Source organism: Eubalaena glacialis, chromosome 6, assembly GCF_028564815.1.
Source record: "Eubalaena glacialis isolate mEubGla1 chromosome 6, mEubGla1.1.hap2.+ XY, whole genome shotgun sequence".
NCBI classification, from domain to species: Eukaryota; Metazoa; Chordata; class Mammalia; order Artiodactyla; family Balaenidae; genus Eubalaena; species Eubalaena glacialis.
This window is the reverse complement of record NC_083721.1, coordinates 134,683,520-134,709,715: the sequence shown is the minus strand read 5'-3', so window position 1 is coordinate 134,709,715 and position 26,196 is coordinate 134,683,520. Positions and strand designations below refer to the sequence as shown.

The following is a 26,196-nucleotide window of genomic DNA, read 5'->3' as shown; positions in this document are numbered from 1 at the left end:
AAGGAAGGGCATGCGAGTGACCCAGCAGGGGGCTCATATGAACAGGGCAAGTGCTCAGGACAGAATCAGGCCTTAGAGGTTTGTCAGGCGCTCCTCGGCAATACGGAGCAGCTCTTCCCAGCCTGTGTGTTGTACGGGGTGGCCAGTCTTCCCGTCTATAATCTGGATAGATCCTATGTCTCACATTGATAGGAGGTGTTATTTTTAAAGATAGGCACATGCTGTTGTGATTAATAAAATCCATACATATTTAGAAGAGTTTTTAAATGTATCGGTTTTTGTCCTTGTGCATTTTTCTCAATGAACTAAAAGCACACACACTCACCATCATGCAAAGTCCATGGTTTCCTTCTAATGCTCAGAAGGGCTCCTCCTGCTCTAAAAGGCTGGGCACCACCAGTGGTTTTCCACAGAGTTCAGCCTCATGAGCACATAGGACAAGCATTTAACATGACAACAACCATACAACCAGCTGGCGTTCATGGAATGCACTTCTCCTGCAGACTCTGTGCTAAGTGCTTAATAGGCACCAGATCTGGTCACCCTCTGAACCCCTGTCCCCTTCTGCCTGTCAGTCTCCGATGGCACTGAGACGTCCCTGCCTTGTTTTAGGATTATTTGTGGATTTATATGAGCTCACCCAGGGCCAGAGACTGCCATGTTCATTTTTGTGTCTCCAGGGCCAAGGAGGGGCTAGACCCTCCTTAATCGTTTGGTGGGTGGGCCTGAATGAACAGAGGTCTGTCGTTTGTGCCTTTGTCTAGTTCATAAATGGAAGAGACAGAAGAGGCGTGGCCGCTGGTCCGCTCTGCCCACCCAGGCCCTACTCAGCGGCTCAGGGCAGCTCACACAGAGCTGCTGGCTTCCTTGTGGCTGCGCTGGCCTTGACTGCTCCCTGGTGCAGAGGGCCAGCAGGCACTCAGAGGCCACAAGTCTTCTTCCGTGCCCCTACCCCCAGCCTGTTCTGAGCAGCTGCCTTTGGGCGGAGGGCCATGGCATTTCAGAGGTATTTGGGAAAGGACGGGCCTGGCTGGTTTAGCCAGCTCTGCTTCCCCTGTGGCTGGGTTCTCTCTGGGACAGGTGCTGGGTGGCACCCACCTGCTGAAGCTTCCCCAAGTCCCCATGGTCCTGTGTCTGATGGGCGTGGACCTCAGGGATGCTCCCGATGTTTCCCTTGAGTTCCCAGGTGTTTCAGTTTCATGGGTAAGGAAGGCCCAGGGCCAAGCTGCTCCTGGGCATTTCACCTCTCTGCTCTCTGTCTCCCTCTCAAGGCTTCCTCCTGACCTTGGCTCTGACTGAAGCACTGGTATTTGCTGCCCAGGAACCATCTCCCAGGGAATCTCTTCAAGTCTTCCCCTCAGGCACCACCCCAGACACCATGGTGACAGCACCCCTCAGTTCTACCAGACGCTCCTCCATGGTGGCTGCCCCCGCTTCCATGGTGGCACTGACCCCTCATCCCGACGGCCCCTCCTCACAGGCTGCAGCTTCCATGGCAACGACAACGCCCGATCCAAGCGGACACCCTCCTAAAAACGCCATCTCCACCATCATGGCGACGGCAACCACCCCCCATTCTGAAGGCCCCCTGTCCACAGGGCCACTTCCTGCTGCCGTGGCAACCACGTCCTCCCATTCAGAGGGCCGCCCCCCAGGCCAGGCCGTGCCCACCATCCTGCTGACAAAGCCAAGGGATGCTACCAGCCGTCCCCTCACGGCCCCCTCCCGGGCTACCCCACGCAGGCCCCCCAGGCCCCCTGGCTCCTCCCGAAAGGGAGCCAGCAGTTCACCACGCCCTGTCCTGCCTGCACCCAGCAGTCACTCCAGAAGGAAGGAAGGCCCGCGGGGACGAAATCAGAGCTCCACATATCTGGGGCAGAAGCGGCCCCTGGGGAAGATCTTTCAGATTTACAAAGGCAACTTCACAGGGTCTGTGGAGCCTGACCCCTCCACCCTCACCCCCAGGAACCCGCTCTGGGGTTACTCCTCCTCTCCACAGCCCCAGACAGTGGCCGCAACCTTGGCGCCCAGCAGGACCTCGTGGGTACGACCCAGCACGCCCCTGGTGTCTGCGGAGGACAAGCCCGGCCTTAACAGAGCAGACCAGGGGGGTGGTCCCACCTTCACCAGCCAAGGAGGGGAGCTGGCCACCACAGCAGCCTCAGGCACCCCTGCCAGTCCACATCCTGCCCCAGTGCCTTCTCAGCACCCCCGTGGTGACCCACAGGATGGCCCCAGCCACAGTGACTCCTGGCTTACTGTCACCCCTGGCACCAGCAGACCTCCATCTGCCAGCTCTGGGGTCTTCACGGCCACCATGGGGCCCATTCAGGCTGCCTTCGATGCCAGTGTCTCAGCCCCTTCCGAGGGGCTTCCTCAGGGAACATCCTCAGCCCCGCAGGCCCCGGCCCGCCCCCACGGGGTTTCAGAAAGCACTGTTTCCCTAGCCAAGGAGGAAGCTGTGGCCACCCCTACGCCCACCATGACTGGCAGGGTGCCCAGTCCCCTCTCCACAGTGGTGTCCACAGCCACAGGAAACTTCCTCAACCGTCTGGTCCCCGCTGGGACCTGGAAGCCTGGAACAGCAGGGAACATCTCCCATGTGGCCGAAGGGGACAAACCCCAGCACAGAGCCACCATCTGCCTGAGCAAGATGGACATCGCCTGGGTGATCCTGGCCATCAGCGTGCCCATCTCCTCCTGCTGTAAGTGCCTCACCCTCTCCCTTCTCCCCCACCCACCCACCACACCGGCTTGCCCATCCCTAGAATCCCTTTGCCCCACACGTGGGCAGCCCCCACCAAGTGGGCTGCAAACGTCCCAGAATCCTGGGAAAGGAGGTAGTAGAACAAGAATCATGGATTATCCCCACCCCTGGTCCTTGGCTGGTCAGGCCATGGCTCACATGGCCACTGATGGTAAATGCACAACTCCCAGGAGCTGTGGAGTCCAATCCGACTCTGCATTTGCAGAAAGAAACACCAAGCTGGGGAGGGGACATGGTTCCCCCAGGACCCCAGAGTTACTGAGAGGCAGGGCTGGGATGTGAGCTCCGAGCACCTGTCTTCCAACCCAGGGCTCTTGTCGTGACACCACCCTGCCTGCTCTCTCCTGTAGCGACATGGCACCAACACACCGCAGGTTGAAAACTGGTGCTTCCAAACTTACAGCTTCTGAGTAGCAGAGCCCTCGCCTTCCTCCCCGCCTCCCTTCCATCGCCCTTCCTGCTGTTCTTCTCCTCTCTCACCTCTTTTCCTCCCCCTCCTCTGTCTTCCCCTGAGAAAGAAGAAAAGATGAAGCTTTGATCTTGCGGGAAGTTCTATTAGCCTTGATAAAAACAGAGTTCTTGTAGCTAAATTGAGGCTTGAGAGTTACATGTGAATTTAGCAGTCCCTCCCCCCCGCCCCCGCCCCTGTTTGGTTTGTTCATGGGTGGTGTGAGCTGATGCTTTGTGAACCTTGTTGTTGTCTTTTGCCCTCACTGGTATGTGGGGAAGGGCTCCCCAAGGCCACCAGCGCCTCCTTGCTGCTGCCCATCACTCCTTTAATGAAGAGTCGAGGGGATTCCCCACTGACGGCTCCATAAAGAACCTGATGCAATCACTCAGGACCCAGGGCTTCCTTTGAGTCTTCCCTAAGTATTCGATCCTCAGTTCTTAGCATTCCTCTGATGGCCCCACAGGAATCCTCACTGTACCTGCCACTCCCCAACCCACACGGCCATCATCCAGGCACCCCCTCAGCCCTTCCAAGGGTGAGAAACACCCTGTGCTCCCCAATCATCAGGCCCTTCTCCTGTGACCCCTCGGGTTGTTTCCAGCTCTCCTGGGGGCCTGAAATTCGCCTCTTTGTAATTCCCACTCTTTGGTCCTAACCTGTGCCCTCTGAAACCATACAAAAAACAAGTCCATCCACCAACCCCTGAGATACGTGAAATGGCTCTCAAGGGCAGGTTTTCCTTTTCCAAGCTGCTTATCCCTGTTCCTTTGAGTCTCTTCACAGGGCCGCCTGGCCCTGGCCCTGCCCCAATCTGCCCCTCTGACAGCCTCCAGTTTACGCCGGCTTCCCCAGAGGGAGCACAGCGTTGCACACGCCCTGCCGTGACAAAGGAGAGCAGGTGGCAGTTGCTCTGTTCTGGACACTTTGGTCACATCCGGGCAGTCTGCACTGCGTCAGCTCCGTTGATTGTAATGCCTCACGTCACACCATGGTCTCAGCCCAATCTCAAGGGGAACGAAGCCCCAGAAGCTTTCCACAGAGGAGGCTGTTAAGCCAGGTCTCCCAGCCTTTGCTGTTGTGGGTCCATCGAACGTCAGCACAGGAGGTGTGTGCCTTTAACATTAAGCTGATGTCTGCTTGGCATTGTACTCTGGCAAGATCCTCTTTAATCTGGAGTCTGGACTCTTTCCAGGAGCCATCTCTCCCAGCTCCTTGTCTCCTTCTAGTTGATAAGCAAAACAAACTTTCCATGTCAGGGGTAGGTGGCCTACATCTGCTCAAGGCCCCAGTGCAGGAAAAGTGAAAATGCTTGCAAGTTGCATATTTCATTCTTTCATTAAGCAGCTGTATTGTCACTCATGGAAGCACAGAGGTATTCATAAAGCTGTAATTGCCCACGTCTAAAACAGAAGAATGATAATGAGAAAATGTAGCACTGTTAGCCAATAAATTATTAATAATGGTCATATTTGAGAAGTAACCACATTAGAGACAGCTTTCTAATTTTCCATTCTTTCCATGTGTCTAGAGGCTCTAGTTTACAAAAGGAGTTCCCATTATTTTTAATCATTCATCCTTGAAACAGACTAGCCAGAGGAATAAAACAAAACAGAAAAAGCAAACATACCATACAGGTGGGGAGTAAATCATCAAGTGAAATGACTTGCCCAGGGTCCCAGTCACACATGAGTCAGCCCAGATCTGGTGGTAGAATCCGTTTGACTCAGCACAGCATTTCCTGAGCGCCCACTGTGTGCCAAGCACTGTTCCAAGCACTGGGGACCCGGAGGTGGCTGATGTGGCTCCCCACACCCCCAGCTGCCAGAGCCCTCTCCCCACCTGCACCCCCATGGGCCACACCCACCTGCGTTTGCAGTTCTAAAAAGACTTCTCCAGCCCTTTTGCCATGTCTGAGGTTGAGATTAGATAAGGTTTTACTGAAAAGTGGAAAACCCATGAGCTGCCTAAACCATGCATAGTAACATCAGCCAAGACAGAAGCAAGGACGCAGCCTGGAAATGCACCACGAGAATGCTTCTGGCCCTGACAGGAGCCTTCAGCTGCGGGGATAGAGCGTATTACTTCATAAAGGAAGATTGCGCCTGGGGACTGCAGCCCCCGCTTCCTTTGGTGTCTGTCTTGCATTTCCACCATCCTCAGGCCACAAGGTTCCAGCCTAGCTGCCTCCACAGACAGCTCCCTGTCCTGTGGGACCATCATTGACCCTGTGAAGGTGCTGATGAGAGGGGCATTGAGAAAGGAGACACTCGTCCAGCTTGAGAACGCTGTGCTCTTTGGAAGCACAGATGAGTAACTAGCCAGGCTGTTTTCATAGCCTGGCGCCACTCAAGTCATCAGGCAAGCAGACGTCTTCCAGGGCTAAGGGCCCTTGTATTTCAGACCTTCCCAGAAGCTACATTTATCCTAAAGCAAACTCTCCAGCCCTCAAAGAAGGGTCTCCTCCTTTGCTAGTTTGCCAGATATTTCAGGCGATCTGTGTTGGTAGCACAGTGTGTGCATAGATTTCCTCATCTGGCTTTTCAGAGTAGCCCTGGCCCTGGTCCTGCTTTTCTGCATTCAGCAGAAGCCAGGCTTCAGAGGCCGGGGCTGCCAGGCAGGCTGGCAAGTCCCCAGTTTCTGGTGGAAGCAGAGGGTGATCACAGCAAGTCTCAGGCCTGCCCAAGAAGGGATGTCACCACTTCCACCTGTCCTTCCAGATCGTGAGCCCCGCCCAGTGGCTGGACGTATATTGTGCCAGGTCTGAGAAATGCTTTGTCTCCTGAGCCACACTGGAGACAGCCACACACAGTTTCAGATGTGCTGAGAACCGAAATTGATTGGATCCAGGCCACATTTGGCTGGGGCCCGGGAGCCATGTGGCTCCTGAGCTGGTCTCTGCTGCCACCATCAGGACGCACAGCCCACCACCTCCTACTGGAAGCCTCGGCCTGGCGCTGAAGGGGTCCCCGCTCTCAGCTGTCAGTGCTCTGGGTTTTCATCAGGAGGTCAGTTGTGTGGCTCTACCAGGTTCCCTGGCCTGTCCTGCACATGCCACATCCATTCTTGAGAATGTCGTCATCCAGCCTCCTTGAAAGAGATGGGGGTTATATGGGGTGAAAGCAGGAAGCGAGGCCAGCTACAGATGTTGTTCATCATCAGTCCAAGTTGAGCTGTCCAAAGCAGAGTGCGCCTCTCGCTGACCCTGGACCTGTGAGGGTCCATGTGCACTTTGCCCAGAGCAGGTTGGCTTCCTTCCAGATGCACAGTAAATGCCGTTGGAGCATCAGCGCAGTACTCAGAGATAACATATCCTTGTGCCCATAAGGCTCTTGGCTATATTACCGGTTGTTCTGTGAATGTTACTGAAAGCTGAATGTATCTGTGTACCTTTTACTCACAGACCCCAATGACTTTGTAGTTACTATATTAAAAAACCTGGGTCAGAAGTGCTTTTCCAGTAAAAAGAATAGAAGAGATTAGGACAGGAAGGAAGTTTGACCAGGAGGTTGTCTCCTTGGGGCTTATGAGCCAATTGAAGGAGGTGGGGAAGCCTTTGGACAAGGCAGGCTTGTCCGGGGGTGTCCCCGAGGTTGGACCAGAGTGCCGTGGCCACGCTCTCACAGCTCTTCCCTGTGCTTCCTGACCAGCGCTCCCTGCAGGAACCTCCTGGAGCTTCCTCAGGCACATCCCTACCCACCAGGGCGGGGAGTCAGTGAGCCCCCAAAACTGCTTTCCCCAGGCCCATGGCCTCTGTCCAGCCTGGTCTCCTTCTACATCCTGAGGCCTCCCCTGGCCTCCTCCCCAACCTCCACAGCTGGGCTGGCACCACTGGACTAATCCCTGTCCACAGCTGGGCTGGCACCACTGGACTAATCCCCCTTGAGGGTCTCCGGTTTCTCATCCACCTAATGAGGGGCCAAACTGAGACGTCAGAGCTCCCTGCCCTCTCTTACTTTCCTAACTTGAAACCCATGTGAATCACTTGAGAGGGAACCTGGTGTGATAGGAAGCCTCGGCTTGGGAATCAGACACACCTGGACGTAACCCCAGCTCTCCCACTCGTCACCTGTGGGACTTGGACAGGTTAAGCCTTGGGCCAATGTTTTCTCACCTGTGAAACTAGGATAGCGTCCGCTGTGTTAATTCAGGGCCTTCAGGAGGCAGATACCAAAGCAGAATTAGGCCTGCAAGAGATTTATTGGGGAAACACCTGTGCAGTCTTAAGGAAGGGGCTGGAGGAGGCAGGGAGAGCCTCAGACTGCAGTACAGGTATAACACCTGAGGAAGGAGAAGGGGCCGGAGGGCTGGGAAGGAAGAGGCTTCCCGGCAGTGCAGTGCAGTCCTAAGGAAGTTTCTGCCAGGTGAGGGTAGTCCTCAGGCTGTTAGAGGAGTCTCCTGTCCTGCAGGAACAGGCCTGCATAGTCAGCCACGGCTGGGAGCAGCCCGGGAAGCGTGGCCTCGGCGCACACGTGGTGGCGAGTCCAAGGGGAGGCGGCCGGGGCGGTCCCTTGGCTGTGCCCCTGCAGCAAGAAAGCTGAGCAGGCACTCCCAGGGCTGCAGCAGCCTCCCCAAAGGCTTGTAGCGCACAGCAGAGCTGATGCATCTGAGGTCCTATCACAGCATCTGCCACAGAGAGGTGCTGGATGAGGGCAGTGGTCAGATAGTGATTATATTCATCTTGTCAGGATTTGCCACGCATTCTCCAGCAGGCCATGGAGAGCACTTTCATCAGGTATTTGAAAAGCAACCTCAGGGTCCTGTATGCTCTCATTTCCATTTCCCATCACACAACAGGTCCCATCCCTGAAATGAGGCCCCTCCCAGAAACGTCAACACAGTACCTGGGCTCCATCTTCACATCAGCAACCCGCCTTCTTCCCGTCATACATCTGACAAGCTACAGCTGATTCCCCACTGACATGCCTGGGAAGCCGAAAGAGCTTGCTTCTCCCTCACTCCAGTTTTAAAACTGTAGGAAATAGGGATCTCATTGACCTCCTTGAGAGTCTTGACAGCTGTTCCCTTTGGAGAAACAGAGCAGTTGAAGCTTTCAGTGGCATGGGAGAGGGGGTGGCTCACGCCCTGTGTGTGCACGGAGCTGTGTGGTTTACGCAGTGCTTCCACCTGCCTCAGGCACGCCCCATCCAGTGCTCAGGATGAGCTAGGACAATGACCATCAACGTCAGGGTGACAGAGACCTGGGTTCAAGCTCCAGTAATTAGCTGGGTAACCAGGATCAATTCTGTGAACCTCCGTGAACTGCAGTTGCCTCTTCTGTGAATGGGAAGAGTGCCAGCACCTTCCTCAGGCAGCTATTTTGTGGGTTAAATCAGACTGTAGAGCACCTGGGAATATAGTAGAGATTCCATAAGTCTGATTGTACTTTTCTTTCTGGGATGAAAGTTCAGACCCCAAAATAATGAAAGCTCTAAACCACAGTTGGAGCCCTGGCCTTGAACCACCCAACAGTCTTGCAGCCCAGTTTCTCTTTCAGGATGTCTCTTCAGGGATGATGCTGAGAGGACAAGAAGGAAACTCTTATTAGTTAAGCACCAGGCAGTGTGCTCAGCATTTTGCATTCATGATCTCTAACTCTCCTTACAACCTTACGGAGTCCGTAGTGATCAGCGTGATGAAGTGACACCTAGTGTAACTCACAGCAGAGTCAAACTTGAACCCAGGTCTTTTGGACTCCAAGCCCGTGCTCTCCCTGCAGCTGGGCTGGCTTCTGGTATGTAAGGGAAATGGTGTTTGAGAGGCACCAGGAACTCCCTGATAGACGTGTAATCAGGCCGGGGGCACTAACAACATGGGAGGGGGAGAAAGCTAGGAACAGAACTCCCCGTTCCGACCCCCAGCCCTTCCCGCAGGGCAGGGTCCTGCGTCCTAAACAGGCCCAGGCCCCGGAGCAGGGGCAGTGTGGGCTCAGAGGGCACTGGACTGGGGCTCAGGGGACCTGGATTCTGCAGCCTGCGCCCGCCCGGGTTAGCAAGGGGCTTCATGCAGCCTAGCCCTCTCCCTGTGGCTTACGTTTGCCCAGCTTGAATTCCCCTGGGCTGCTTCACCATCCCAATCCTGGAGCAGGGTGAAAAGTAGTGACCCTGAAGAATAAAGACTCCAGAAAAGGGGAGAGGGGACCTGGGGCCTCACCCCAGTCCCACCACTCACTGTGACCTGTGGCAAGTCAGCTGGCTGCTTTGGACCAGAGTCTTCTCATCTGTAGAACAAGGAGGTGAGCCCGAAGCTAGCAGAGTTTCAGGCTGACTCTGCAGCCTCCCTCCTCACCCCTTCCTCCTTCAACCAGTTGAAGAAAGGGCTCTTTGGAAGGAAGGGAGGAAACCCACAAAGCTTGAAGGAATCTCTGCCAGCCGGTCTAAAATTTCTTTTCCCTCAAATATTCAGAAATCGCCTTTCTATTTTTAAAATTTTTTGTGGGGACCTGGAAAAATGGTAAGCAAAGTAGAAGTCTTTTTGATCAAAGCAGATTGGCTGGAATGGAAATTTGCCCAATCTCTTGACTTTGCCTGGAAGCCTTTTCAGGTTGAGATACCAGCAAGGCCAACAGCAGGGAAGAGCTACAGAATTCCCCAGTCAGCCCGCAGGGCTCTCGGTAGACAGAGATAGCCTCCACTGCCCCCCGATGGCCATTGCCACCACAGCACCAGCCTTTGTGGGCCGCTCAGCATGGTCCCCCCCCACTCCGCAATGCCAATGATGAGCACGGCCAGGTTGTTGGATACAGCCCTGCCCACCCCTGGCCGAGAGTTTCACCCACCCTATGGGCTCTGGTGACGGGAGCCTGCGCAGGAGGTGCCGAGTCTTCATTTACCGGCTTCTCCCCAAGAGGGCTCCTGTCATCCTGGTCATTGCATCACCTGTTCCCCTGTGTGACCCTGGACAGGCTACCCCACCCTCCGACCTCGGAAGCCTTCCCTGTCAGCATGTCCAAGCCACTCTGTTCCTACCTGGTTCATCAGCAACATCCAAACGTGCTGCTTCCTCCTGGGGCCCCCGAGTCTCCGAGACTGAACAGACAGTGTGGCACATCGAGCTGTGTGGAGGCCGCGTCAGGCCCGCCTGTGCAGTGCGGGCTCCACATCAGCGTTTGGCTTGTCTTTGTGAGGCAGAATCATAGATGGTTGAGAGCATGGACTTTGGAGTCCAGATGTCTGGGTTTGCTCTTGGGCAAGTCACTTCACCTCTCTGAGTCTCCGTTTTCCTTTCTGTAAAATGGGGACCTCATGGAGTTACGTAGAGGATTAAATGAATTAATGTTTCTAAAGTGCTTGGAGCCACCTGGCGCATAAATGCTATAAGCCTGTTAGCAGCTATTTGTTTTTGACGATGATGATGAGGCCAGAGCAGCTGTTTTATCAGGGTCCAAGACCTCTGCCCAGAGATTTGCTCTGTGAAGCTCTGCCCTCTGTGGAAGTCAAGGCTCATTTTGTAAAATTCCCTGGGCTCTTCCCGTCTCTCTGCCACACTCTCACTCTGACTGAGAACACTCCTTATCAGTCCCACGGTGCAACTTGGTGCACACATGCCATTCTCTGCAGCCAAGCTCTGGGGAGCCCTCCCAGTGAGAGAGCAAGGCCTTTCCTTGGAGCAAACTCACTGGGTGGCACTGCAGCATGCACAAGTATCCAAAATTGCATCCACGCCTCTTGCCCCTGAGCCTATGGAGGCAGCCTCTAAGCATCGCTCTGGCCTCACCTCCCACCTCACTCTCCCACACCCACCCCACTCTAGCCATGCGACTCTTTCCTCACACACAGGCAGCTTGTCCCCACCTCAGGCCCTTTGCACGTGCTGTTCCCTCCACCTGGGACACACTGCCCCTGTTCCACACATGGCCAGCTTCTTCCCCAATTCCAGTCTCAGCTGTAAGGTTACTGCTCAGGCAAGCCTTTCACGATGGAGCCTCTCCCCCAGCTACCCCCTGTTGTCTCTCTTACTTTGCCACGTTTTCTTTTCTTTGAACAGTCCTCTTGTATATTGTCTGACCTCCGTGCACCCCTCCATCCACACGCTAAGAGGGAAGCTTATGAAAGCAGGTCAGTCTTGTCTTTCTCTTCTCTCCCCCTCTCCCCAGCACCCTGCACAAAGCAGGTGCTCAGCGTTTATAGATATCTGTTGAGCAGATGAACAAACGAATCAACGAGCAGGGCAAGTGGCTGGATGTGTAACTGTCATGGCCCACCTGACGCTGCTCGCCACCCTCCTGCTCTCTAACGCGGACTCTCTCGACAGCCGTCCTGCTGACCGTGTGCTGCCTGCGGAAGAAGAAGAAGCCGGCCAACCCCGAGAACAGCCTGAGCTACTGGAACAACGCCATCACCATGGACTACTTCAGCAAGCACGCCGTGGAGCTTCCCAGGGAGATCCAGTCCCTTGAAACCTCTGAGGTAACGAGCCCCAAACCAGGGGCTGCCCCGGGGAGGGCTGCCGCTGTGGAAGAGCATAGGCTCCAAAGAGAGCAGAGCACCTGCTCGCCTCTTAGCGCCTCGCTCCTCCGAGCAGCGTGGTCCTGGAGGCTGTGAGCCCGCCCCAGCCCTGCCAAATGGGCATCTGCATTAGGGAGAATCCCCGGGGACCTTCTGCTCACGTGGAAGTTTAAGAAGAATGGTTCTTGGGACTTTGGGTTTCTGGGAACAAGTCAACGACTGTTCACTGAGGATCGTTTGGGGGCAGGCACTCTCTGGAGACTGTGAAGGTGAAAGCTTGCTCTCAAGGGGCCCAGGATCCAAGATTTGGGTGAGGTACGAACCCCGACATCATTCAAAGCAAACTAGGGGGGCTACAGGGAGAGGTACAGAGCTGTGGAACCCAGTGGAGGAAAGCTTCACAGTGCAGGTGCTGGGAGGGTGAATATTTGCCTGAAACCCCCAGCCGGCCAGTGAGAGAGCTGCGCTTTGACCCAGGTCTCTCTGACTGCAGACCTCTTTCCACTCTCACCGGAAGATAGGGCAGAGGCCAGGGTGTGGCTGGAAAGGTAAATGGATTAGGCACGGCCTTGGGTGGGGTTGAATGGAGTTTGTGCTTTAGTCTTGGGCAGCGGAGGGTCATTGAAAGTTTTGCGCTTTTTGTGAACTAGTTGTAGAAAGATTGTGCTGATGGTCTGGTGAGGGCACGTCATCAGTAAAGGGATAGGAAGGAAAGGAAGGGTGGTTTAGTGGATGGATGAATGGATGAGAGGACAGACAGACATATGAAAAATAAGTAGGTCACCTGGGATACAGTTGAGATGGCCCTGGAGAGGGATGGCAGACGTCTGAGTAAAGGCAGGGGGAGCTGAGAGCTTCTGGAGGAACCGTTCCCTCTCATCCCTCCAGCAGCCAGATGAGCTTTTATAAACAGGCATGTGATCACATCACTCCTGTGCTCAAATCCCTTCAGTAGCTTCCCATTGCTGGTAAGTTAAAGTTCAAAGTCTTTTCAGGACCTGCCAGGTGGACCTGTCCCCGCCCAACTCTCCAGCCTCATGTTATGCCCTCTCCCTCTTGTTTGCTAAGCTCCAGCCACATTGCATTTCTTTTCATTCCCTTATGGCACCAAGTTACATCCCACTCCAGGGCTGTGCACGAGCTGCTCCCTCTCCTGGCTTGTCTTCTATCCCTCCCTGGCACCCCCTTCGCTGCTCACCTCAGTGACTCCTACCCACCACTCAGGGCCCAGTCCAACCGTCACTTCCTCAGAGAGGCCTTCCCTGTCTGCCAGGCTGGGTTCACTCTCCTGTCGTATGGTCTCAGCTCCTGTGCTTTTCCATCGTGGCACTTATCAGGGTTGTCATTGTGCAGCTACTGGTCTGACATTATAGTTTAGAATGTCCCTCCCCCACAGGAGTAACCGGTTGTCCCCATATTGCTAACCCCAAGGGCCATTCTGGGCACTCATTCTACTCCATCTACCAGCAGCATCGGCACAGTCGATCGTTTCCTCCTCCAAACGTTTCTCCGCTGACATCTGGGCCCCATCCTGTCCTGTTTTCCCCACCCACCAGCAGCTCCTCCTCAGTCTCCGTCGTCGTTGGCCCCTGTCTTGCCCCGACCTCCAGTCACGGGAGGGCGCGCGCTCAGTGCTCCCACCGCTTCTCTTCTCTTTCCTCTCAGCTCCATGCCTTTAAATCCCATTCCTCACCGTGACTACCAAGTTCTGTTCTAACCTGGCCGTCTCCCCTGAGCTCCAGACCCGTGTGCCCAGCTACAGATGCACACGTTTCTAACAGGCATCTCCAAGCCAACAGCCAGAGACTGAACTCTCGGCTTCTCCCTCCTGCCCCGACGCCCAGAAGGCCCCCTGGTGTTTCTCGTTATTAGATGGCACCGCCGGCCGCCTTCTCCTCTCGCACACCCCACCTCCCGTCTGTCTGCGGCCCCGTTGGTTCTTCCTCCACGTGAGCAGGGCTCACCAGTTGCACTGCGACCCCTCGTCCAGGCTGCCATCATCCCTCGAATCGTGGATTGCTGCCATCGCTCTGCAAACAGTTCTCCCTGCTACTGGCTACCCGCCACGGTCTGTCCTAAACACAGCAGCCAGATGATCTTTCCAAGGCAGGACCTCCCGTCAGCCACGGCTCCCAAGCTTCACAGGGCCCCTCTTCACACTTTGGACGGAATCCAGATTCCTCTTAGCAGGCGTTTCTCGTGCTGGCCCTGCCCACCTCCTCCCCCTCTGCCACAGAGCACATGCCCCAGCCCAAGAGTGAGCTCGTCCTGGCACCTGTCTGAAATGCTCTTCTCCCGGCTGCCTCCACCCCTCACTTCCTCCAGGCCTCTGCTGCAATGCCACCTCCTCAGGGAGGCCTTCCCTGACTGCTCCACACAGGTTAGAACCCCACCCTCCAACCCCTGGTGCTCTGTCCCCATCCCTGCTTTGAGCACTTCTCACTGCCTGGCATTGCAACTTTCTCTCTCTGTTGACTGGTGTGCATTCATCTCACCTACTAGAACATAAGCTGCCTGAGGGCAGGAGGGTTGTTTGCTCTGTTCACTGCCCTATACCCAGCTCCACGAACAGTGCCCAGCACATGGTAGGTACTCTGTTAATGGTTGTCACGTGAGTGAACTTTACTCACGATTTACCCATTATCCAGCCCAAAGCCTGACACACAGTGGATGCTCAGTAAGAAGTTTTAGCTGAAGGACAAACAGAGGGATAGGCCTCACAACGGCATTGACCTTTAGTGTGGCCAGGGTGCAATTTGATGGCAGAAGTGTTCCTGAGAACTGTTACAGTGAGTGAAAAAATAGGTAACTTGGACAGGGGGCTGGCCCACTTTGAGTGTGGGCCGTGCACCCCTGGATCCTAAACTCCTCATATGCTCTTTACAGATTGGTAAATGAAAACCAAAGCTAGAGGACAGTGCCGGTGAGCGTACTGTCGCAAGGGCCCTGCTTGCAGAGGCCGCAGTCAGGACCCCAGGGTCAGGAGGCTGCAGCGGCACCAGCGGCGGGAAGCTCTGCTGGCTTTAGAGTGGGTTTCTCACCCCCCCCCCAGCCAGCCCCCTCCCCTCGTTCTGCTGTATTCTCAGTAACAGCAGCTGTCCCTTCCCTGGGCGCAGAGGCCCTGCCGCCCACCCACGGAGCGACCACAGTCACAGGACCATGAGCTCACCGCCGGGCGGCCAGCGTTGGAGGCTGCCAAGTGCTTTGCCTAAGCAAGTTTCCCCAGTGCCCTGCTCCCCTTCTGGGCTGATGAAAGCCACAAAACAGAATCCGGGCTGGATGGGCAGGGCTGTGATGCCCAGAGGCGCCTGGAAACTTTTCCATGCTTTCCCTTCTTTTTCCCTCCCCTCCTTCTGTTTTCTTCTTTCCTGCCTTAGTTCACCCTTGAACGCTTGTGTTGTGAGAACTGTAAAGCCGCAAGCCAGATCTTAGGCTCCAAAATTCCCGTCCGCAGCTCAACCCCAAAGCCCAGTGGAGAAAGAGGATTTCTGTCCCCTCGCTGACATGCCACCCTATTCTCCTTACTTAGATGGCTGGTCCCACATCCACACTTTGGATGGGCGCACAGCTGATTCCAGACAGTGAAGGAAATTCTTGTCTTCTGAAAAGACATCTTACAACAAATGACCTTTCTTCCTGTCTCTCCTTATTACCCATAAAGTAATACATACTTGTCAAAAATAACATGTTTTGTTTAAAAATAAACTTCAGAGTATTAATCGTGGCTTCTTAAAACGAAGCCATTTCTAAACTGGTCTGGCCTAAGCCGGTTACATCTAGGCCTGCTGCTGAGTCTTTGCCCTGAAATAGCCTGCAGGCTCTGAGCCTTCCGTTGTGTAGAATTGGAACAAACTATGGCTTTTTTCTCTACGTTAACACCTGGGCCTGAGTCTGAGAACAGCCATTTTGTGGCCCCCAAGTGCTTGCAGTCCTTGGTAGCTGCAGCCAAAGCCATTCAGATGACCCGAGCAGATTGTTTGTTTCTAGGCTTTTCCACTCCTCAGACTGTGTAGACGACTGAATTTTTCACTCACCACCTATTGTGCAGTCACACAGAGATTCAGATCCCTTCAGCTCAGCACATCTAGTGCTACAAGAAATGGGCCGAGAATTCTGACCAGGCTATGGGAGGATTCGGGAGAGTAGAATTAGCCTTGGAGGCTCTGACAGGTGGGTGGCAGGAGAGGAAGGAGGTGGGCAAGCGCAGGGTATGTTCAGGAAAGAAAAGTGGCGAGGCCTCCCGGAGGTCTGTGACAAAGAGGCAGGAAGGAGAGTCTGGGGCCCAAGTGGACCAGGTTTTGCCCACCAGGGCAGCATGGAAAGCAACGCCACCTCTGGCAACCTGAGGGGGAGGTGATTCAGGAAGCAGGAAGTCTTCTTTGGAAGCTGCTATAAAAGTCTGAAAAAAGAGCAGAAAGGGCTCTGTACCCCAGCATCAGCAGTGAGGATGGTGAAAAATGGTTGTGGTGGGGAGTGAAATAGGTGAAGGGGATTAAGAGGAACAAACCTCCAGTTATATAATAAATAAGCCTCAGGGATGTAATGTACACCATAAGGAATATGGTCGATAATATTGTAATAACTTTGTATGAGGACACACGGTTATTAGACCTATCGTGGTGACCATTTCATAATGTGTGTAAAAATGTCAAATCACTATGTAGTACACCTGAAACTCACATAATATTGTTATGTTGACTATATTTCAATAGCTTTTTTAAATGTTTACCAAGCACTCCCAAGTGGAAGTAAACGTCCCCGTGGGTACGTTTCTTTAAGAATGGCCACCTGATAACCCCTACCCAGCTCATGCCATCTGCTCCCTCTGTCCCCCAGGACCAGCTCTCGGAGCCCCGCTCCCCAGCCAACGGTGACTACAGAGACACCGGGATGGTCCTCGTTAACCCCTTCTGTCAAGAAACGCTGTTTGTGGGCAACGATCAAGTGTCGGAAATCTAACTGCAGCAGCCCTCGCTTTGCCAGTCCCTACCTTTCGTCTCTAAATTATCAATATACAAATATATATTATAAATATAATCTTTGTGTAACCCTGACTTGATGAGAAACATTTTCAGCTTTTTTTTCCTAAGAATTGTCAACATCTTTTTTATAAGTGTGGTTTAAAAAAAAAAGAACTTGACAGAACAATCCGTGGCTTTATAAAATAAAGGTATTTATAAGCAAAGCAGTTGCATTGATTGCTTCTCTTCATAACTGTCCTTGAGCATGTGGGGGTCCCAGCAGCCCCAGGCAGGTGAGGGGAGAGACCGACTTGTACAAGTTGATGTTAAAACGGCCAAGTGCACGGCCTCTGAGGCTTCCTAAAGCTCTGCTTCCTCTCGATTCAATGTGACGGACCCCATTTCCGCCCCCTCCTCCGCACACCAGTGACGGAGCTGGGCCGCCGCCTAGAGGGACACCGGCGGACAAGGAAGAGGGAGCACCTCATCCTCCCAGGCGCTCCGAGCCTCGCGACGGCACAGTTGGCTGTCGAGGGTAATTCCATCCAAGATTCGGACGCAGGCAGGAGCTGGAGATCGTGGAGGCATCCTCAGGCCACGCCCCCTGACATCCCACACAGGGAGCGTCCAGGCCGGACTGCTTTCCCGGGCGACAGAAGGCTCCCCTCCAAGCACATCCCTGCATCCTCCCACCACCCACAAATGCATTAGACAGCGTGCCTTTCTCTGGAGAGGGTTTGGATGCGGATCCCAGCCCTGGAGCTTCGGAATGCTTGCTCTAATCCAAGGATCCAACGTTTTGGGGTTCACCTTCATTTTCTCAAAAGGCCATCACATCACACCGCTGAGGAACGTGTTTGTGGAAGAAACCTTGGAGTGGGGAGCTGTAATTTTCTAAACCTTCCTCCCAGGATCTTAAAATAACAAGATTGCCAAAGCGGATGGCTCGGGAGGAAGATGTCATTGTATTCTTGCTCAGCCCTGCAGGCCTGCCTGGGGGTCACGGGGACGTCTCCCCTCACTGCTCTCTCCATCGGTGGTCACCTGCTGCCCCGTGGGCCCACGGCCAACAGGGGTCAGACCGCCAGAGATGTGAGAGGGGCTTCCAGAGATGGCTGCTTCTCCATTTTATCCCTACTATATAGTGGCTGGGAGAGAAGATAACTGCTTTGACCTTCCTTTCTCTAAAAGAAAAATAGTTTGATAGTATATTTTGAATATAGATGTTCTTATAGTCAGATTGGGACCTGAACTTGAATGTTGAGTCATATGTTCGTGTTATTGCTGTGGTCTCTTTATCATAACTTTTTCCTTTCTTCCTACATTTTCCTTTAAAAAAAAAAAAAGATGGCCTTCAAAAGTGTGTGTTCTCAATGTCCTATGAACCTACTTAACATGAGTTTGGTGATTGTCTGTCTTCAAAGACTCTTCAACCCACAAAGAAGCAGGTTACATGTTGCTCTGAGATTCATTTCCCAGCGTGTTGCTGTCTGATCTTTCAACCTTATCATAATATTTCTGTCGGTGATTGCATTTAAAATATCAATGTGTGTGTGTATATAGAGAAAGAAATCTGTTTGAAAAGTAAAATTTATATATAACATATGTAATTAGAGATACATATGTTATATATATATATATGTGGGATGTATGACTTATTTTTCCGTATCCACAGAATTCAGCTACCATGTATATATAAATAAACTTATTTTATTAGCCAGAGGATTAAGTTGCTAATACATTTTGCATTCTTTTCATTTTTAAATAACTTTTAAGTCTTCCTTCAGTACCAACACTACCTGTCCATCTGTATTTTTAAATCTATTTTAACTGTAAGTTGGATTTTTATCAGAGTGATGAGCTAATAGCCATTTATCATTTGATAAAACAAATTCTTTAGAACATGTTTGGGATTTCTCCTCCCAAAAGTCATTTGTCTTCAGGTCTTTGGAGATACGGGTGTCAAGACACACCCTCCTCCCCTTCCCTGGGCTCAGGACTGTATTGTAAATATCTTTGGTCAGAGAAATCTGAAGTTAACCTCGCCACTGAGTGTCACCATTCCGTAGAGTAACAGTGCCTAAACATGGCACCTTTGCAAACAATGTAATCAGTGGCTTGAGCTCTTCATTTAGCCTTGGATGATGCATCCTAGAATTCCTGCAGCTCCTGGGACCCATCAGTGTCACCTGTTTTAGGAGGATGTTATTATAACACAGACTAATGGGAGCCACGGGCCTTCGGGGTGCACCAGAGGTGGTGTTCTCAGCAAGAAAGCCACATCTAAATAAACAAGGGGCACTGCCAGCCTTTACTTGATCAAGTTGGTTCCTTAATCTGATAATCATATAACCAACATTGATTTTTATAAAGTACCTTCCATGTCATTTCAAATAGAAAAAGTAGAAGGAAAAAAGAAAAAGGGAGGAGCACATAGAATATTCCAGAATATTTAACTCTGCCTGTGTGACATTGGGAGGTACCCTGTTTTTTGGGTTTAGGGAAACAGAGGGGGTCCTAGATAAGTCACTGGACTAGGAGTCAGAAGAGGCCTTCTCATCCCAGCTCTGCCACCTCCTGGACAGGGGACCTTGGGTGAGTCACTGCAGCTCTCAGGTTGTCATCACACAAGGGAGAATAGGTGATCATAGGACACGTGAAGATACTTCTGGAGTTGTGCACTGCGCAGCCCAAATGTCAGTGCATGTCAACCCTGAACCTACCTCCTAAGGTCGAATTGAGAACTCAGTGAAGTAAAGCATGGAAATCTGCCCAGCGCTGGATGGATTCAGCTGACCCCTTCCCCTTCTCTCCTCAAGGTACATTCCCACATTGCAGGATCTGGGGTAAATATCCAGCTCTGGGTTTTGGATACTTCATTTCTCTAGGGTTAAACTTAAATGCAGTGGGTTTTAGGTCCATTTTGTTATCCAGGGGGCTGCAAGATCCTTTCTGGATACTGAGGGCATGAATTAAAGTCTAGAGGGTGTCATCCAATCCCAACTTGGAGCACCCTTAACGATCTTACCAGAAAACCTCTTTGTTTTTATTTACTAGTTTTCTGGCAGTTGGGGAAACAGAGGTGTGGGGAACATCTGGAGCATAATAGGTGGCCGACATGTGTGGGACCTGAATTTGCCCACGGTCCCTTGTCTAGTGCATGAGAGAGTTAGAGCCCAGGCCAGTGCATGGAAAATAAGGTCCAGAGAGGTGAAGCAGTGTGGCCAAGGTGAAGCAGTGTGGCCAAGGTCAAGCAGCTGATGAACACAGTGTGGGGGTGGGGGGGGGGAGCGGGGCGGGAAGGTGCCAGGGAGGGACCTGAAGCTGCTGCCGGGACTGAGGGAGGGAGCGTGAAGGAAGCAACAGGCTTACTTTGTTTCTCTGGAGTCCCTGGGGCTGCCTCCCACCAAGGCTGGTTCACAGCCATCTCCAGGCACACCTCCACAGTCACACACGCAACACAGGTAAGGCTGGAGAGCCCTGACATCAGCCCTGGAACACCTGGAGTCAGTCCTGGCTCAGCCACTCGCTGCACTTGTGATCTAAGGTCTCTGAGCCTCAGTTTACTCATCTGTGAAGTGGGGCTGCTGGGTGCCTGCCTTGCCCTCTCAGGTAGTGAAATACACAAGCCCAGGTGAGCCACCTTCACAGCCTGCACTGATCCAGCCTCCCCACTACCCGCAGAAAAATCTAGGAGGTCATGTGCACAGCCTGCACATGACCCTGCGGAGAACGCCTGAGGGCCTCTCTGCACACAACCCTGGGCGGGCCGTTTCCCTTTCAGCTTGGTGAATGGTGGAAACTCATGGAAAACAGCAGACAAAGCAGCCCTGGCACAGGGAAGCTGCCAGAGAGGCCAAGTCACGGGGACGCTGGGGCTGGAAACCAAAAGCCACTGGCCTCTGCAAACCCACTAGGCACAGCAGAGGCAGAAGGGGTGATGAGCACAAGGCGAGTGGTGGTGGAAGCGCCCACGGGGGCCAGCTCCAGCATGCCGCTCCAGAGGCACAAGGCACCCTTCAGGGGAGCACCGTCACCGTCCTCCCTGGATAGCCTCCCAGCCTCCAGGACCATTGCTGTGGGTGGTCTTGCCCGAACACCCAGGGTCTATGTAGGGATGACACCCAGTGGGTGCACAGGTGGCCTGGGTGCCCGTGTGACCCGCCGGGCCCTGGGCATCAGCAGCGTCTTCCTGCAGGGCCTGCGGAGCTCAGGCCTGGCCACGGCACCCACTCCAGGCCTGGAGAGGGACCTCAGTGCCGTCGAGGACCTGGGGGGTTGCCTGGTGGAATACATGGCCAAGGTGCACGCCCTCGAGAAAGTCAGCCAGGAGCTGGAGGCACAGCTGCGGATGCACCTGGACAGCAAGTCCACGCGCTCAGAGAGCTGCAGTGCCCTCCGGGCCTCATGGACCAGCAGCTGCCAGCAGGTGAGTGCCTGGGAGAGGATGCTGACAGCTGCCTGCTGCACCTCTGGAGGGTCATTATCAGAGAGCAAGGGTGCCGAGGCAGGGGGCAGGGAAGTGAGTGGTCTGAGGCCAGAGAGACTGACCCTAACCCCTTACGCTTCCGTGCTAAAAATGTTAATGACGATAACAACAACAATAACAGGGACCACCATTTACTGAGGTGTACTCGGGGCCAAGCCCACGCCAGGCCCTGTGCAGGCACTATCTCCTCTAGGGTCAAAGCATTGCTCTGCAGAGGCTCATTCATTGATTGCATCCTTAGATGAAAAAACTGAGGCACAAAGAAGTTATGTGCCCAAAATCACACAGCCAGTCGGGAGATGGAGCTGAGATTTGAACCTGAATTTTTCCAGGTCCAAAGCTTGCATTTGTCCCATCAGCCTGGGCTGACTCTGTAACCTTTGTGTTAAGAACGGGTTTTTACAGCCATCGTCAAATGGAATACCACTGAATGGATGTGGCGTTAAAAACAATAGCTAAATGGAGGTGTGTTCCTGTATCCGTTTATACAGGGCTGTCCCGTAGAAATGTGAGCCATGCAGGTAATTGACAAGTTTACTACCCACAGTAATAAAAGTAAAAAGAAACAGGTGAGGTTAATATTAGTATATCTTATTTAACTCAATATATTTTAAATGTTATTTCAACATGTAATCAATATAAAAAGTATTAATGAGATCATTTACATTCAAAGAGAACTTCTGCAATGATGGAAATGTCCTATATCCTCACTGTCTAGTCTGGTAGCCACCAGCCACCTCTGGCTATTGAGCACTTGACCTGTGGCTAATGAGACTGAAGAGTTAACATTTTTCTTTCATTTTCATTCATTTACATTTAAATAGCCACATGTGGCCAGTGGCTACCTTATTGGCCAGGGCAGGGCACAGAGGTTTCCTCTCTGTCCCTCACTTGGTCAGGACCTGCTGTCCAGGGTGATTCTGCAGGGTGCCAAGCTCATCCGTCACGTCTGCCTGCAGCCTGTGGTTCTGACGCTGGGGCCGCAGCCAGCTTTACACAGCTCATCTGTCTCTTTGTGGGTGGCTGGCTTCTCTCCTCTCCCCCTCCCACGAATGCTGGCCTTGGCATCCCTCTGAGCTAAATCAGCCTCTAGCCCAGCCAGGAACTGCCAACTCAGACCCCTTGCACCCTGGGGCACCCAGCACGCAGCCCACGGGGGGAGCTCACGAACCTTCATTCGTGTGTGGCTGGGTGATGCTGGGCAGACACACTCAGGGGCTCCCCATTTGCCCCTCCTGCCTCCCACTTCACCCCAGGATGCTTCTCCCCCACCACCAGCTGGTGCCTAGCTGACAGCACAGTACGCATGACACCCAACACTGTCCTCTCGGCTTTTCCCCAGAGCTGCTGTTCTGCTTGCATCCATCTATGCTGTGAGGAGAACCATCTTAGAGCAGTCTGGGGCCTTAAAGCTGGCAAATCTCAGACAGCCATTCCTCCAGGGTTCTCTCCAACAGTGCTGATTACAAATATTTGTGTCCTGTAAACCACCAGAATGCCCCTATTCCAATATTTCGATATTGGAATATTCCAATATTTCAGCATCTGCCAGACAATTTCTTGCACTCAGATGCCACACTGACTTTTCACGAGAGGTCAGGCATCCCAATTTCTAGGTCAAAAAGTATGACCACAGGACTTCCCTGGTGGCGCAGTGGTTAAGAATCTGCCTGCCAATGCAGGGCACACGGGTTCGAGCCCTGGTCCGGGAAGATCCCACGTGCGGCGGATCGACTAAGCTCATGCGCCACAACTACTGAGCCTGTGCTCTAGAGCCAGCGAGCCACAACTACTGAAGCCCGCGAGCCTACAGCCCATGCTCCACAACAAGAGAAGCCACCGCAACGAGAAGCCCGCGCACCGCAACGAAGAGTAGCCCCCGCTCACCTCAACTAGAGAAAGCTTGCACACAGCGACGAAGACCCGATGCAGCCAAAAATTAATTAATTAATTAATTAATTTAAAAAAAAAAAAAAAGTATGACCACAAAACTTAGTCCATACTCAACAGAGACTGACTTGGTCTGGCTCCAGAGGTTTGGGCAACTTACCCAACTTCTTTGAGCCTCAGTTTCCTTATCTGTAAAATGGGTATAATAACGCTGTGGGTATTCCAGCAAGTCCGTAGATAAATAAGTTGCATAGGTCCTGCCTGCAGGTAGGCTACAGACCAGAAAAGTGCACAGTGAGAGCAGTACAGGCACAGTGCTGTGGGCTGGATGCCAAGACAGTCAGCCCCCCAATGGGGGTCATTTTCCTTTCAAGTGACTCTAAGTGAGATTCTAGGTATGAATACAGAGTTCTCTTTTTCCTTTTTTATACAACATGGACTTGAAGATACAGTTAGAACAACCTATAAAATGGAGTTATTTCTGTATCGCACAGCCCAGTCCTCCAGCCATGTTTAGCTCTGTTCCATCAAAAAGAACAAAAGAAAGTTCTACATATCTGAGATAGACACATGATTTTTTTTCTGTTGCTGTTGCAAAACTGACCCACATTCGGCTCTAAGCTGGCTTTGCTGATACCTGCTCTCCAGCCCGTATTCTCCACCCCGTCACCAGAATGATCGTTTGGACATGCACGATTTGACTGCATTATGTCCCTGCCCAAAACCCTCTGGGCTCCTCCTCACCAACAGGACACAATCCACAACCCTGGGCTCAGTCCACAAGGCCCTTCTGAAGCCACCTCCATCCTAGCCACACCACCCACCTGGGAGGCCGTGAACACACCACATGCCCGCGGCCTGGCTGCTCCTCTGAGCTGCTTTCCTGCTCCTTCTGTGATCTCTTGGCAGCCTGCACATACAGCCACTGCGGCAGTTGCCATGTTGTCCTGTGTCATTTGCGTGTCTAGACCCTCACAGTCCAGGATCACTTAGGCAAGTGGAAAGGGCACAAGCTGGGGGTCAGGGGAACCTGCATTTGGCTGTTGGCTCTGCTACCTACTAGCTGGGTGGCTTTGCATCAGTTACTTAACTTCTCTGAGCTTGTTTCCTCATTTGCAATTTGGGGATCACTTTATCTACTACACAGGGCTGTTAGGGGGTTAACTGAATGTAATGTATTTAGTAAAATCAGTGACAGCCTAGAAAGAAAGTTTCATTCCTGGCACTGCAGATACCTAGAGCCATGTACACGATCGATGCTCAATGATGAGCGGGACCTCCCTTCAAATCCTGGTTCTGCCACTCACATGGACCATCCACTCATCCGCTCCATGTCTCCCTTTCCCCGTCTTTGAAATGGACGAACACCTCACCAGTAGAATGGGCCACTATGAGCATGAAATGAAATAAGATGTGAAAAGGGGCTGTGCACGTGCAACGTGGCATCCTCAGTCAGAGCACTTGCCCCCGGGGGCTGGGCCTCTGACCAAGGGCTTGCTGTTGGAGCCATGGCTCCTTTCAGGGCCTTAGCAGGACTCCATCCCCCCCCCCCCCCACCAACAGTGTCCTCTCGTCACCCAAGAACCTAGGGAGACAGCTCCCTCCTAAGCCCTCTCTGTCCCCAAACGGTAGGCCCAACTTCTGGGCACTGAGAAACAACGCCCTTCCCACTGAAGGGCAGGCCCCACTGCCTCCCTGGGTGCTGGTCAAGGAGCCCTAGACACCCCCCCCCCACCAGCCAGTCCCCTCAGAGCTCAGGAAGGACCCAACACCCCCCCCAGGCCCTCTCCCCGTTCCTGGCCTAGAGTTCAGCCCCCCGCACCTCCACAGTCCATTTATTTCATGAAGGGCCGCCTTCTCCTCACGGAGTCTCAGAGGCAGCCACACATGCTGGGGGTTGCTGGGATCCAGAAGCCGAAAACTCTTGTTCCTCTGCCCTCACTTGGACTTCTTGGCCTGGAGCTTCCTGCCCATCTTTCCAAACACCTGCCCCCGCATTCCTTACCCTTCACAACGCTCCCTTACCCTGGAAGCCCATTTTCCTCCATCTGCAACCACCTCCCCGCCCTTGTGCACCCAGCAGAACTCCTCCTCACCCTTCAAGTCCAGTTCAATGGCACCTCCACTGTGAAGCCCTCCCTGATCTTCTTTGACTCCTCAGGACCAGCACTGTGCTTGAGGCTTGGGATCAAGCTCTCAGTTACTGAGCCCTGAAGGGGCTGAATGGTGGTTGGGCACCTAGAGAGAAATGTCCCCTCTTCCTTAGCCTGGGCCCCTAACAGAATCCAACAGGGACCTCTGTCGCCCAAGAGCAGGTTGGGCTGGAAGTCCATTTCAGCGGCACATTCTCAGACCAGGCTGCAGGAGCCGTGGGGAAGTTCAGAGCAAGTGACAAGCATGATTTCCTTTTATGTCCAACACTTCTGTAGCTGTTTGTGAAAAGAGAACAAAAGGTTTGAAGGGGACAGGACAGTGTTAACTGAGAGCTCCCAGAGCCTTTCTGGGAAGGGGCCTCTCCCATAGCCTCTCCCACCCCTATCAAGAGCTTTCACCCACCAACCATGAGGAGACAAAGGCACATATTCAGAAAAACAAAGAAGGGGTTGAGAGGGGGAAAGAGACTGTAGCCACTGTGCGAAAAGCCACAGCATGGAAAGCAGCCCAGAATGGGGACTCAGGGGTTCACACCATAGCAGGGTCGGGAAAGCAGCCTGAGGAAATTGTCCCCATCCTCTTTCACTGTATACGTTTGTGAGCCTTGGAAGAACTAGGGTCAGAGCCAGGGCCAGCTTCACGGGTGTGGGCCGAGTACAGCCCTATGGAACCTGAGCTCTGAAGGCCCCCAAAGTTGGGATTTAAGACTCAGTAGCCATCATCTTGAAACTCTCACTAGCTGTATCTTTGAATTTGTATTTTGTAAGTGAAGTCCAATTACACAATGAAGCGTGTGTCAGGAACTTGGAGCCTTGGCTCAAACGGGGTCCCTGTCTCCCTGGGACAGCCAGGTCCCATGACCCATGGAAACCCAAGGCCTCTCCTGACCTCCCCTCCTTGCCCCACCCCCAGCAGAGGCCTGGTCACAGGGGCAGGGAGGGTCAGGGTGGCATGTTGGGTGGGGCACAGATCCAGGGCTGGCAGCACCATGGTGCACTCAGCAGGCAACTGACAGGGAAAGGGTGAGCCTCTCGCCTACA

At 53.2% G+C, this 26,196-nt stretch overlaps 2 protein-coding genes across 2 annotated transcripts in view; both read left to right on the top strand.

Moving 5' to 3' along the window:
• Positions 1-1,122: 1,122 nt before the first annotated feature.
• Positions 1,123-16,771, top strand: TMEM108 (transmembrane protein 108). The gene is made up of 4 exons (XM_061192779.1): positions 1,123-1,186; positions 1,272-2,705; positions 11,469-11,623; positions 16,499-16,771. The coding sequence occupies exons 1-4, from the start codon at positions 1,123-1,125 to the stop codon at positions 16,619-16,621; spliced, it is 1,776 nt and encodes a 591-aa protein (XP_061048762.1). The 3' UTR covers positions 16,622-16,771.
• Positions 16,772-20,563: 3,792 nt separating this feature from the next.
• BFSP2 (beaded filament structural protein 2) overlaps positions 20,564-26,196 on the top strand; it is a 69,714-nt gene continuing 64,081 nt past the window's right edge. The window contains exon 1 of the mRNA XM_061192778.1: positions 20,564-21,052. Coding sequence (XP_061048761.1) covers positions 20,564-21,052 — 489 coding nt within the window. The remainder of the gene's footprint in view (positions 21,053-26,196) is intronic.

Bases quoted from the DNA above. Each gene is read 5' to 3' on its own strand.
- TMEM108 (XM_061192779.1), top strand. From the start codon at position 1,123: ATGGTCCTGTGTCTGATGGGCGTGGACCTCAGGGATGCTCCCGATGTT. The intron at 2,706-11,468 runs GTAAGTGCCTCA...CTCTCTCGACAG, and splicing joins CGTGCCCATCTCCTCCTGCT to CCGTCCTGCTGACCGTGTGC. The intron at 11,624-16,498 runs GTAACGAGCCCC...TCTGTCCCCCAG, and splicing joins AGTCCCTTGAAACCTCTGAG to GACCAGCTCTCGGAGCCCCG.